The following is a 14,364-nucleotide window of genomic DNA, read 5'->3' as shown; positions in this document are numbered from 1 at the left end:
TTCCCTAAAAACCTGTGAGAAAGAGGATATTGCACTGAGAGGTAGAAGAGACTACCTCTCATTCTGGACATTCAACTTGGCTAGTTATATACTATTTTATTTATGTAGAAAATAGACTATCTTCTACCTCCTGGTTTAGTTAGCCAGGAAAAAGAAAAAAATCCTGCAAAGTTCCCATCAGCTAGGTATTTTCTAAGTTTGAATTTGTGAACGTGTTCTCCTTTTCCTTTTCTATAAAGATGAAGAAGAAAGTGAGGGAGTATGGGTAGGAAAGGTGGACCTTCTTTCTCTGGACCTGACTGAACTTTAAAACTTCTCTACTAATTAACCAGCACTGGGCTCTACACTTTGCTTAACCCTGGGAGCAGGTCATCAGCCTTTGACCTCAGGCCTCCCCTCCTCACCAGCTCCATCCCCCATCCTAGCCTCTGGAACCTCATCCAGATTTAGAGGAAAGAACCAGTTCAGAGGGATTGCCTCAGACCACACTATCTCCACTCGCCCAGACCTGTGGAAGATTAGCAACCATGCTTTCCAATGGGATAGGAACTGTAGCTGCTGGAAAAAGGTAAGAGGGGTGAGCTTTCCCTTTGCATGCCCTCACCGGGTTTTCTGACCTCTGAGGGACTCACCAGGATGACCTCGACACCTTCGAGAAGACCAGGCCCTCTCCCTGGTAGTTTTAATCAGACTTGTTTGGAAGACGTCATTCCAAGTGCCCTCCCTCCCACTCCCTTCTAGGGGTAAGGCCTTTCCCTAAGCCACACCTTGGATTCTTAACCCAAGAAACAAAGGGGATGTCTTCCCTTGTACAGAGATGCTGCATCAGTGTCAGCCCTCACAGCAGTCCAGGAGATACTCCAAGGGGAATTGCTGGGCCTGCCATACATCTGAAAACCTTTGACAAAGGACTGCAGCCCTCAACATCACACACATTCCCTCCTTGATCTGGTTTTTTACAGGAAGCTAGAAGTGAGGCTGTGGCTTGGCCACCTTGGTTTTTCTTTGTGCTTAACAGAACTCCTAGGGCCCCCTCAGCCTCCACTTGTATTTCCAAATGTAGATGAGGGACAAAATGGGAAACAGAGGCAAGCAAGCTGAGGAGAAGAATGGCAAGATTCTCTCTGCTTCCTCACCCTGCCTTCCATGGCTCCCTCAGTGCCTCTGTTCTTAAAAGGACTGCAGGGTTCACTTCAGATCATGCAAGAAGCCAAGTACCCCTCAGCTGCCCCCAGCTTCCAGCCAGCCCCATGCTTGCCCAGCAGACCACTTGGGTGAGTCCTTTCTACACTGTGTGCATAACCTGCTTTTCTGCTGGGGGAAGATTGAGAAGACTCAGTACCCTCATACAGACTCCCCTCTCTAGACCTAAGGGCCCCAAGTCAGCCACAGGAAGTTCCTGGCCCCTCATGTCTTATCTACAAAAACATTACAAGGGAGTTTATCTCTTGGTTTACTTAATCCGGTGTCCCAATTCTCCTAATTTGGCAATTTCATGATCTCATTTTTTAAAAAGTGAAATTATTTTTATTTACTTTAGCAAATACACGTTGGAAGTTACTAAAACTTCTAGGAATCAGAAAATGCTGAGGGCCTGAACTAAGGCAGCGAGAGAACAAGGAAACAGAATGCATAGAATCTAGGGTGTGACTAATGAGAAGGGTAAGAGGGAGAAATCCAGGGTGGCTCTCAGGTACCTGTGGGTCCCATTTGCTGAGTTGAAGGACACAGGAGAAACATGTGTGGGTGAGAGTTATGAATTCAGTTTGTTCGTATCTCAGTAAGGAATCTGCAGGACATCCAGGTGGAATTGTCCATTAAACAACTGGTCTGGAACTCAGTGGAAGGATTAGGCTGGAGCTAGAGACTTCCGGTGTTTTCAGCACATTGATTGTGGCTAAAGTAAATAAAACTAATTTTACTTTTTAAAAAATGAGATCATGAAATTGACAAATTAGGAGAATTCATTCCTTCTTAACCCTCTCATGTTGCTGAAATTCATCTGCTGAATCAATCAAAATCCTCCCGATCCTTTAACATCCAGGTTAAAAATCCATCTATTTCTGAGTCCTTCCCTAATCAGCTTCTGTTAATGTCTCCTCCAAATGACCTAATTTTTCAGTGGGCACTAAAGTTCTCTGCCATTTTTCTTGTGTGCATGTTCCATCTCACCAATTGGAAACTTTGCATTCTTTATATCTTCCAGCATGAGGCCTTGGGCACACAATACTTCTTATAACCTCAGTTGCTTCAATAGTTGATTCTAATTTCAACATGACTATGGCCAGGCAACTATTCACTTGTAAGGAGTCCAGGACTGGACTTGTCCCGGGCCCTTGTACTTTTCAAAGATTTTGGCCCTCCTGCTGGCCACAGCAGGTGGGATGGTAATCTGTGCTTTACTGGGGCAAATCTGTGGTGGGCAGTGGGACAGGTGATTCCTTAGCCTAGCTTAACTCGGCTTTCTGTCCCCCTATAGGAGTGTATGTCTTCTCTCCTTGCTGCTTATTGGCCTCTGGAGCTGTGTGACCTGTCATTGGAGCCCTGGGGAGGACATCTGCACAGCCAAGCCTCGGGACATTCCCATGAATCCCATGTGCATTTACCGTGCCCCAGAGAAGAAAGCAACCGAGGGCGAGGGCTCAGAGCAGAAGATCCCCGGGGCCACCAACCGGCGGGTTTGGGAACTGTCCAAGGCCAATTCCCACTTTGCCACTACCTTCTATCAGCATCTGGCAGACAACAAGAATGACAAGGACAACATTTTCCTGTCACCCCTGAGTATCTCCACAGCTTTTGCTATGACCAAGCTGGGTGCCTGTGACAACACCCTCAAGCAGCTGATGGAGGTACAACCCAAAGCCCTTCTGCCTAACCTCCTTGCTGGAACACCCAGGAGAACATCTATGTGTTGGTCTAGAGCCCTTTAGAGACTTTGGGTGGTATCCCAGTCTCTTTGTGTTTCTTTTTCTCTTTCTCCTTCCTACCCTTTATTCTTCTTTTATCCATTTATTCATCTAGAAAACATGAGCTGAGCATTTATGCTATGCCAGGCACTGTGTTTGAAGGGACTCACAACTATTGGTCAGGGGCTGACTGGCACTGTGCTTACCACCCATGTTAGCCAGACTGCTTTACCAGACCCACCGCTATTTTCTTTTGGCTTCTACAGGTTTTTAAGTTTGATACCATCTCTGAGAAGACATCTGATCAGATCCACTTTTTCTTTGCCAAACTGAACTGCCGACTCTATCGAAAAGCCAATAAATCCTCTGAGTTGGTATCAGCCAACCGTCTTTTTGGAGACAAATCCCTTACCTTCAATGAGACCTACCAGGACATCAGTGAGATGGTATATGGAGCCAAGCTCCAGCCCCTGGACTTCAAGGTGAGTTGCAGATGTCATCCCTGACCTCAGAGTTCTTCTTCTCCACTCAGAAATTAAAGAGATAGAGAAGCAGGATCCAAATTAACACTGCTATGGTAGTGGAAGGCAGGTGGAGGTGTTATAATACTATAAGTCAGAGCCCCTGGGATATGTATTCTTGCTTGAAACCTGAGAAATCAATGTAATCTCTGGATTGTAGAGGCTGCTCTGAAAAAGTTATATAAAAGTCCTGCAACAAAGAAATCTACTGACTTTATTCAATCAGTATTTCTCAAACTTTTTGGACCACATGGGCATCTCTCCTGCCCACCTCCCAACTCCTGCATCACTCATTAGCTTCCCATAGAACATATCTCATGAATACTCATAAGAGTTCAAATTTCCAGAGTCAGAGAAGATAATATTTTGTTTTCTTTTCTCAGACTATATTTCTCCTCTTCTGTTTCTTTATTTCTTCCTCTTTTTCTTTCCTTTTTTTCTTTTTCTTCTGTTACCATTTATTAATGATATGGAAGATTCATGACACTATACTAGATATGTGAGGTTTCCCCAATCTGGGTTAGAGAGATGGCTTAACCAAATGGTGGGAAAGAGCAGAGGGATGATGGACAAAATAAAGTGCTTCACAGGGAAATGGAGAAGCCAATTGAATAGCACAGTTGCGTAAGTTTGTTTCCTGTTCTCCTCAGGGAAATGCAGAGCAGTCCAGAGTGACCATCAACCAATGGATATCCAATAAGACTGATGGGCGTATCACTGATGTCATTCCCCCAGAAGCCATCAATGAGTTCACTGTCCTGGTGCTGGTCAACACCATTTACTTCAAGGTACTCAAAATGTCCCTGGAGAGACGTCAGGGATGACTTGTTTTCCCTCCAGCTTACCTTCTTTCATACCATTGGGCATGTGTCAGTAGATCTTTTTGAGAAATGGTACATGCATGGTCTGGGTAAAATAAATATTTGCTGAGTCTAGAGTCATGTCTAGGGCTGTGGCTACTGGGCTGAGGTCCAAAGGGGGCCTGGTAGTGTCTCTGGGCCCAAGACAAAGTGTACACACTCACAGACCCAGCATGCTCAGCAGCAAGGTGTGCGTGGTAATAAATTCTCATATATATGTGACGATTTCTCCTGTCCTTAATTAACTCCATTTTGAAATCTGGAACAAAATGACAGAGTCTATAGACAATCCTCAGTGATGAGATTTTCTCCATCATCTAGAGTAGCTTCTGCAGTGACTCAAAATTCCTCTTGCCTGAAGATTCTGAACCTCCCGATGCCAGACTAACCTCAAACTTTGCAGAAGCCTTGTTACATGATCATGCAGACGGCTTTGTCTTCCTCAGAGAGTCAGGAGTTCTGAAGACTGTTCCAACTTTATTACATTTAGGAAGGATGAGGGAGAAGGTCCTGGGAATAAACAGACCCTTGATACTCAGGAGGGCCTCCAGCTTAACGCAGGTTGAATTGTGCCCTTCCCGGGTCATGCTCCAGATACACTCTTCTCCCCGACTGGGCCCGGGGGTTAGCCAGTCACTGCTGTTGGCAATTACTCTGTTGCTTAGGGGGTCCCTCACCCCAAGAATGCAGTAGGTTGCATTTCTACAATGTGTACTGCCCTTTACAATTTATGGAACACTTTGCCTTTTATTAGTCCTCCTGATCTTCATAACATCACAAATGTGAACTTGGGCTGCTCAGACAGATTACTTAATTTAAATTCTGACTCTTCCATTTCTGACTGCAAACTTGAGTAAGTTACTTGAGACTTTTCTATGCCCCAACTTCTGCATCTATAAAATGGTAATAATGATACATCTACCTTACACGGTTACTGAAGAGATTAAGTTAATGCACATAAAATGCTTGGAGCAGTGCCTGGCACACAGTAAGCATTCTACAAATATTAGTGATAACCAGCTCCTAATCTTACAGATGAAGAGCCAGCACTCAAAGAGTTAAATGACTTGTCCCAAAATCAAAGAGCCAGAAGATGACAGGGAATGATAATTACAACTCAGAAATGTCAAAGGAGTGTCTTATATCCCCTCCTTCTTTGAACAGAAAGTTGGCCAGGCCTCACTCTCTGCCCGGCAGGACTCCCAGGTGACCCCCTGGGGTTATTACCTCCGTCTGGCTTTATTCATCAGGAACAGAGCCCAGCATTTTGGAGGATGTCCTTTGAGAAAGAGGCTGGTGGGAGGCAGAAAGCAAAAGGCAATTAGATTTAAACTCCAGAAGAGACTTGCAAAGAGGCCAGTAGGTTGTTCATGTTTTTATTTTTCTTGTTATAAAAGCAAATAGTCACTGCTGAAAATCTAGGAAAATCTAGGAAATACAGAAAAGTTCACAGAAAAAAACGACTCATGATTCTATCACTCTGACACAGTCAATGTTAAGACGTTTGCATGCATATCCCTCTAGCCTTTGTTCTTAACAATTACACTTACATATTAATGTAATAAAATATTGTGACTACTTCCCATGTCAATATTCTCCTACGGATGTTTTTGGTCTTCTTGCTTTGTGATTCTCCCGCCTGGCGTCTTCTTCCAGGGCCTGTGGAAGTCAAAGTTCAGCCCTGAGAACACAAGGAAGGAACTTTTCTACAAGGCCAATGGGGAGTCGTGTTCGGTATTCATGATGTACCAGGAAGGCAAGTTCCGCTATCGGCGCGTGGCAGAGGGCACCCAGGTGCTTGAGTTGCCCTTCAAGGGTGATGACATCACCATGGTGCTCATCCTGCCCAAGCTTGAGAAGAGCCTGACCAAGGTGGAACAGGAACTCACCCCAGAGGTGCTGCAGGAGTGGCTAGACGAGCTGACAGAGACACTGCTGGTGGTCCACATGCCCCGCTTCCGCATCGAGGACAGCTTCAGCGTGAAGGAGCGGCTGCAAGACATGGGGCTTGAGGACCTCTTCAGCCCTGAGAAGTCCAAGCTCCCAGGTGAGTGCAGGAAGGACTTTCCTCCTCTCTCTGTCCCCAAAGAGGTCTGACCAAAGGTGGAAGAGATGGGGAAAGAGTAGAAAAGGGCGAATCAGGACACCTGGATTCTAATCCCAGTTCTACTGCTAACTCAGGGAAACCCCTTCCCTCTCAAGGTGTCAGTTTTCTCTTCTGTAAAATGGGACGTTGGCTCTTGGATCTCCACAGGCCCATATGGCACTGGAACCTTTTGAGTCTGTAACTGATAGAAGAGATGGGACCAGGTAGAAAAGAACTTGAAAAGCATCAGAAAATTCAGAGCAAGGAGACAGATATGATTAAGAGCCAGGGACATCCGGGTCCCACAAAATAGGCATAGCTGACATGTAATAGCCCTTCTTCACCTGATATTCCAAAGGGCTCATGTGATTTCTAAGGTCACATGGACAGATACAGTCACCCCCTTCCCAGTTTTGATACTTTGATAACGGTGTTAAGTTGGTTTGGTTCTTCCAACCCACCATCCTTTAAAAAATATGCATTAAAATCTCTCTCTCTCTCTCTCTCTCTCTCTCTCTTTTTTTTTGGCCGCACTGTGTGGCTTGTGGGACCTTAGTTCCCGACCAGGGATTGAACCCTTGGCAGTGAGAGCACGGAGTCCTAACCACTGGACTGCCAGGGAATTCCCTAAAATATCTCTTTTTTAAAAAGGAGTTTACAACGTTAGTTAATTGGATTTACCTTTAATGGTCTGTCTTTAAACTAAGTCTGAAAACCACTCCCAAAGTGTTGCCACACTGGAAGGGAAGACATTCCTACCAGATGGAGTGAGGTTTTCTTTAAGAACAGAGTCCTCACCCCCCCCCCAACCCCCCATGAGCTGAAGCAGGAGATTAAATTCATGGGAGCCAGGCTGAATAAACCCAAAGTACTTTATTATTTTTAACATGTATTTATTTTTCAGGGTATCATTAAGTGAGGGTCCAGGATTTCTTTCTATTTTTCAAAAAAGCCCCAAAGGACCTCTTAATTTAAACTGAATTCCTTTCTGTGGGTTGAACCCAACCTTCTCCCATTTCACAGAGCTTTCTCTGGTCTTCCTTCTAGGTATTGTTGCAGAAGGCCGGAGCGACCTCTATGTCTCAGATGCATTCCACAAGGCATTTCTTGAGGTGAGTACACCTCTCTTCGCTCTTTATTCTTCTGCTGCTTTTTTAATTCAATACATCAATATCTCATGTGATTAGTAACTTTGGAGTTGTTCCTCCACTGGCTCTTACAGTGTAGACAGCAGATGTGTGAACACTAGGAGACAGCTGTGGAAAAAGGCATGATTGCAGTGTCCCTCAAACCCCAAATCTGTAGCGCCCTCCTCCACGAGGACTGCTACAATATAGCCCTGACTTGAAGCCCTCATGGTCTAATTGTTCCACCCTCCATCCTCTACCTCTCCTGGGAACGTAGACATTAAGGGGAAGGTGACACAGGAAAAGCAGCCAGCAAAGGCATTCAGAGGAGAACCAGGAGAGGATGAGCTAATGGAAACCCAGGAAGGAGTGTTAAGACAATGGAAAGCATCTAGTAAGACGATTTTTTGAAAAGTGACCGAGGTGACTTTTCCCTGAGGAATTTGGACAGCGCAGTAGGGACACATGCCTATTTGTAATGGCTGAAGAGCAAATGGAAAGTAAGGAAGGGGAGCTGGTGAGTGTAGATCGTGTCCTAGAGTGTGTTCCAGAATACTAGAGCTCTAGACTATACTGCAGGTAACAGAAAGTTAGATGGTCAAATAAATGTACATCCTCTTCTTGGGAAATTAACAAGAATTAATGCACATTGGAGTGCCGACGTCTGAGCAGTTCCATAGTGAAGAAAATGGTTCAGTATTGCTTAACCTAGTGTTGCCCCAACTAAGATGCCCATGGAAACCTTTACTAGAGTAAGAGCTATATAAAGCCTTTAGAACTTCTGGTTCTCAAACAAATACTGAGCTATGTAGATCAATGGCATTAGCTTTCTGGGGAGCTTGACTCAGGATGGGGTCTGAGAATCTGTATATTTACAAAGTTCCTCAAGGAATTTTGATGCACAACCAGATTTGGGAACCATTTATACAGATTATTCTTTGGGGGAACCAGGCTATGAGGGAAATGTGATGGGGCAATGTTAGAGAAGGTCACAGGATTGAGGAAATTGTGAAGAAAGAAGATTGTGGTCAGAGAGAAAGGTTTCAGGGCATCGTGCTAGTAAATATAGTTGCAGAGTCCAAGCTCAGTGGGAAATATGTAGTTAGGAGGAAAGTGGAGGGATCAAGGGGCAGGAGGAGGTCAGAGTAATTGTAATGGGAGTGAGGAAGTGTGATAGCTTAAAAAAACCGAAGGTTATATAGTCTGAGAGAAGGATAATGTAATTTTAATCTCAAAAGTCCAGATGTTCTGAGAGATGGCAAGTTCAAGGTGGAGCCATGGACTGGTTTCCTTAAGTGAAGGTAATGCTCATTGGGTTTGCTGAGATGAAAGACATGGGAGGTTAGAGTATTGAATGGGTCTGCTACCACGATATTTTAATTGTCTGGGCCACGTGATATCAGGAGTTAGGATAGACAGAAAGGCTACGGGGTAGGCAACAAAATCCTCAGTGTGGGAATATAATCCATAGGACAATAGATGTTAGTGACCTGTAGGACAACAGCAAGAGTAGAGGGATATATCTTAAAGATACTGAGGTCAGAACAGGGGATTTTACATGAGTACTGGATTTATGGTTTTGGAAGTAAAAACAACACCGATACCATATGGATGATGGAAGAAAGAGCACTTAGAAAGGCTGCAAGGGAAGATGAGTCCTCAGGGTTTTAACTATGATTGAGAATCTTCTTCCAAGGACCCCAAATAGAAGTGGTCAGCTCAGACCTCCTTGAGGGCCTTGAGTAACTCTTAAGAAGAAGCAGAAGTTTACATTCATTTTGTCTACTTGAGCCAACTAAACAACGATGCAAGGCTCCTCCATGTCTCTTGGGAACCCAATACACACACCCCAACTGATTGTAGATCTCCTGAGAAGCCATTAAAAACCAGAATCTGATTCGAATAAAAGGATCCTGGTCTTACAAAAGCTCCAGTCTGCTCATAAATTTAGTACTAGAATGATCATGAAATAGATAGTATGGCCAGAAGGAAGGTGGTAAGGAAGGAGGGAGGGAGAGAACAGCATCAACCAGCTCCTCAAGACTCAGGGATCTGAAGTGCTTTCATTAGAGGCAGGGACAGAGTTTTAGTGACATTCTGGGTCCCCAAACAAAGTTTTCTAAAGATATCTCCCTCGGGCTTCCCTGGTGGCGCAGTGGTTGAGAGTCCGCCTGCCGATGCAGGGGTCACGGGTTCGTGCCCCAGTCCGGGAAGATCCCACATGCCACGGAGCGGCTGGGCCCATGAGCCATGGCCGCTGAGCCTGCGCGTCCGGAGCCTGTGCTCCGCAACCGGAGAGGCCACAACAGTGAGAGGCCTGCGTACTGCAAAAAAAAAAAAAAAAAGATATCTCCCTCCAGACCTGTGCAGTTCTACTTATCAGCAAGTTCAAATCCCATCACTTCAGTCTGTTACTCCAAGAAGTACTCATCTCATCCAGCCAGAGGACCCTCCTCTTTTCATAGGCCCTAGTTGCTGAGTGGCTGCTCACAGTAGTTGTATCTGGGATCTTGATGCTCCAGGAGTGAAACTATCTCAACTATAGTGCTCTAATCTGGAGTCAAAATGTCTTTTAGTATCTAGTACAATACCATATACAATGGTGCCAGCCAGAAATGTGACAACCTCGTATACATCGAGATTTCTGGTTTAGAGATTATCTGAATGGACCCTGGCACTTATTATTCAGCACAAGGCTTGGATGAATACAAGTGCTTACATCAATATTCAGTGGATGAAAGAAAGACTAAAAGTAGGGTTCCAGAGGGAACCCAACCTGACCCAAGTGTACTTTCACCTGGAAAACAAATGGCATTTTGAGGAATTGCTGTGTCGATGGATGATTTACCTGCCTGTAATGAGCTGCAGAGTAGCTAATGTAGCAGTTTGTTTCCTATTTGACCTGCAGGTAAACGAGGAAGGCAGTGAAGCAGCAGCAAGTACCGTCATTGGCATTGCTGGCCGTTCGCTGAACCCCAGCAGAGTGACCTTCAAGGCCAACAGGCCCTTCCTGGTTCTTATCAGGGAAGTTGCTCTGAACACTATTATCTTCATGGGCAGAGTAGCCAACCCTTGTGTTAACTAAAATGTTACCCTTTATAGTTCTTCCTATTTTGGTTTGTGAATAGAAGTAAAAATAAATACAACTACTCCCATATCTCACAATTACGAATGGACTTTGCCACCTGAAACGAAGACAAGGAAAGGAGAAATGGATAGAGATGCTGTTGGGCATTTGGTAAAATGAGGCTTTCAATTGTTCTCTACCAGCGAACACATCTGGGTCAAGAAAGTGAAGAAGGGAGATATGTCACTGCTTCATCTTGAAAGATGGTAGGCATCCTGAGAGGGCAGGGGGAACTTGAAATCTAGGTAATCTCCTCATACTAAAAAAATCCAAAAATTTAAAACCAATTAATCTCTATACAGAAAAGACAGAGATTCAAATCTGAATATTAAATCATTTAATTCTCAAACCACTCACATGCATAATGTTCTTTTACACAGTGTTAAAATAAAGAGGAAAATGTATTTTTATACAAACAGAATTTCAAGTATACATTAATAGAATTTTCAAATTACTAACCAAGTTGCTAAGATTTCATTCACATTGTTCTTAAAGCTGTTCAACGAGAAAGCTTTTGCTAAACTGCTTTAAATATGTTTATATAAACCCATATATTTTCACTTTCTCTGAATCTCCCTCCCCCAACCCCAGTCTCTGCCCACCCTCCTGCCCTCCCCCCTCCCCCCGACACAACAGGGCTCCTGGGGCTCTAGGAGGCATGCAACCCCACCAAGAACTATTGGCTTGTCATCAGGGGAAGGACAGAATCTACAGGAGGAGAGACTGAGAAAGCCTGTCAAATTAAGGGAGAGAACAAATCTGATACTTAGAAACAACACAAATCAGGATAATATTTTGTAGCCTGTGATTCACTTGCCTTTTATTTAAAAAAAAAAAAAGTCTCAGCCTCCCAGGAAACCACCCACTGATAATTTGGTAGCTGAGAAAATAATTTAACATTGGGTATTTTCCCCAGTGAAACTTCCAAAATCAAGGTAGGCATTTTGAACTTTTTCATTTGGTTGTTTCTTTTTCCCTTTGGCTGGGGGTGGGGGGCAGCTTAAAAATGGTTGATTTGTGTTTACATTACGGAATTTAGTTAATTTCACGAGGTCCACCAAGAGTTCTCCCTCCTCAGCTCTCCTCCTGAAGTAATCTGGCTTCAGGGCGAGGAACAGCCACTCTCTTTAGGAATTAAAGTGCATTTTTTCAGTAAAAGTGGGGTGGGTGGAGGTGTGGTTTACACTTAAGTGATAATGATTAAAAGAGGGTGGGGTAAGAGAAAATCCTATTCCTATATATAGGTATTTATAGTTAAGGTCATAATAAAAACAGATATTCTCTAAGGAAATAAGATGTACAAACCCAGTCCAGCACCCTCAGAGGTGCAAGAGTGCTAGCCTGGCTCACCGACTTTTCTGAGGCATCTTTATTAATGGAGTAATCGCTTCAGATGAAAGACACAAACCTCAAATGTTAGTTTTTTCAAAGGGAAAAAACAGACAGGTAGGTTCTTCTAGTTAAAAACTCTATCTCATTCCCTTTCAGGGATAACAACATTTTAGAAATTGATTGTCTGTTTTAATATGAATCCTTGATTAACAAGCTGTGAAAAAATGTTAGATAAGTTTGTTGCTTAGAAATATTATGGTAGCCTTTAGAAACTCAGGATGAGGAGGCATAGTTGGTCCTTGCTATCAATAAACATCAGCTGAGGGGAAGTTAAAATTTTCCTGTAATCTCTTTATTTGATAGCTACCACCAGAATCTTACTTTCTGTTTTCCTATAAATGCTTTACTATTTCTTGGGGGACAAACCCAAGAATTTTCCAAAGAGAAGTAAATGCTACATTATTAGCTGTATGAAGAAGTGATGAGAAGGGGGAAATTGTCCTGGATTCTGGCCTCTGAGTCCAGTGTGATCTGCTTTTCACAGTGACCAGTGGGAAGGCACAGTGCCAGGGACAGGTAGATGGGAGACAGCTGTCACCCACCATATAAGCACCATTGAGAACAGGTGGACAGATTTCTTTCCGACTATATCCATCTGAAGGAAACCATATTTCGGCTACATTGACTTTTCTACCTTAGAACCCTCTGTCTTATCTTTTCTTCTCAGAGACAGAGCATAAGTGGGTCCCACCTGAAATTATGAGAAGCCAGGATATCTAAGGGAAATCTAAGTGGCTTTGTGGGATCTTATTAGTTCTCTGACCAGGGATTGAACCCAGGCCTTTGGCAGTGAAAGCGCCAAGGACCCACTAACTACTGGACCGCCAGGGAATTCCCTAAGTGCTTTTCCAACCTACTTCTCCCCTTACCCACTTATGCTGACGTGCCAAAAATTGAGAGTTCTGAATTTAAGATTTCTTAAAGGAGAAGCCATTGATTCCTGACTGATCTGGCAGATCTATTTAAGTTCTGCCATTAGATCACAAAGTAATTCAACAGGCTAAAACAGTGAACATAGACCATAGAGGATGAAAAGTTAACGGACTGAGACATTTCTTTTGCCTATAGTTTGGGAATGTTTTTCTTTTGTTGTGAATAGGGGGATGGGACAGGGTGGTGAAACTGCAGTCAGACCAGCTTTTGTTTAGCTCTTTCAGAAAGGATTTCTTAAAGGTTTAAGAGGAATCAGCAAGCCAATCAGTAGGACAGAAGAACTTGGCAGAGCTTCACAGTCCTGATAGAGAATTCCTGATAGGGAATTTGTTTCATTACTGGTGTAAGATATAGTACAAGTTTCTCTGTATATATTTTTACCATTACTTCCCCCTCCTCCTCCTCTACTCTCCTTCCCCAAATCTTAAAATCCAGTGCGGTGTGATTTGCATAAAGTTCAACAGTGTTTCACAGTACTCCACCATGTTCCTCAGTATGAAAACCCTAATGGGCTACTCTCCGGATGCAAACAAGTCTCAAAGTCTATTGCTTTTCTATTCCACACAATATAAGGAAGCCTTCACAAATCTTCTAAGGCATAGGAGGCATTTTTCTCCTTTTGCAGCATATACATGCTAAGCAAACAGCCTGGCATTAATGTTATTTTAATGAAATATCATAGCCTGATGCTAATTCAGTCCTCTGCACTAGCAATTTTTCCTTCCACCCACTTTTTCTTCTCAAACACACCACCTATTTGAAATTTAAATTATCAATTATTTGTAGGCAATATATGAATGAAAATTTCTACAGTGCCGGCAGTCTCTCAGATGAGAGACTGCTATATTTGAACTTGCTCTTGAACACAAATTTATTTCATTAATTAGAAATCACTTGGTAGCTAATTAGTTTGAATGGTGGTTCTCACTTTTTTAAGGATAATCAAACAGTTCTCCCCTCCCCATTATCACTGTGAGGTTGCCATGGGCAGGTATCTTTATACCTGGGCAGGAGAATGAAAGATACGAAAACTCGTTTAGGAATTACTGGGTTAACTCTTTGATATCCTGGAACAAAGATGCTGAAATGACTCACTTCACATTTCATGTAAAACTCAGAAATATTTATGCCTTAGCTAGTGCATTTAATTCACAAAGAAACATGGAAAAGTGAAAGTCACTTTACATCGAAATCCCACTTAGAAGACAGGCTAAGGAACAATCAAATACATCACCATCACCCCAGAAAGGGCCCTCCTTTTTCTTCATTAACTTTAACAATGCCACCTGCTTACTTTACAAATAAAAATCACCCTAGGTGGCTTGGGCTTGGCTCTCTTAATAAGTTCAAGCGCTCCATTTCAGCTAGCAGAGTTAAAAAAATCTCCACTTAAATCACATATGCAAGGGAAA

The 14,364-nt window shown here is 43.4% G+C and overlaps 1 protein-coding gene across 1 annotated transcript; it reads left to right on the top strand.

Moving 5' to 3' along the window:
- The first annotated feature begins 431 nt into the window (after nt 1–431).
- On the top strand, nt 432–10,659 carry SERPINC1 (serpin family C member 1). Its single transcript, XM_007471606.1, has 7 exons — nt 432–568; nt 2,480–2,849; nt 3,173–3,388; nt 4,078–4,215; nt 5,944–6,334; nt 7,421–7,485; nt 10,409–10,659. The coding sequence occupies exons 1-7, from the start codon at nt 528–530 to the stop codon at nt 10,583–10,585; spliced, it is 1,398 nt and encodes a 465-aa protein (XP_007471668.1). The 5' UTR covers nt 432–527; the 3' UTR covers nt 10,586–10,659.
- Nucleotides 10,660–14,364: the final 3,705 nt, after the last annotated feature.

This window comes from Lipotes vexillifer, unplaced genomic scaffold, assembly GCF_000442215.2.
Source record: "Lipotes vexillifer unplaced genomic scaffold, Lipotes_vexillifer_v1.1 scaffold821, whole genome shotgun sequence".
Classification (NCBI taxonomy): domain Eukaryota; kingdom Metazoa; phylum Chordata; class Mammalia; order Artiodactyla; family Lipotidae; genus Lipotes; species Lipotes vexillifer.
This window is presented reverse-complemented; position numbering and strand designations above follow the sequence as displayed.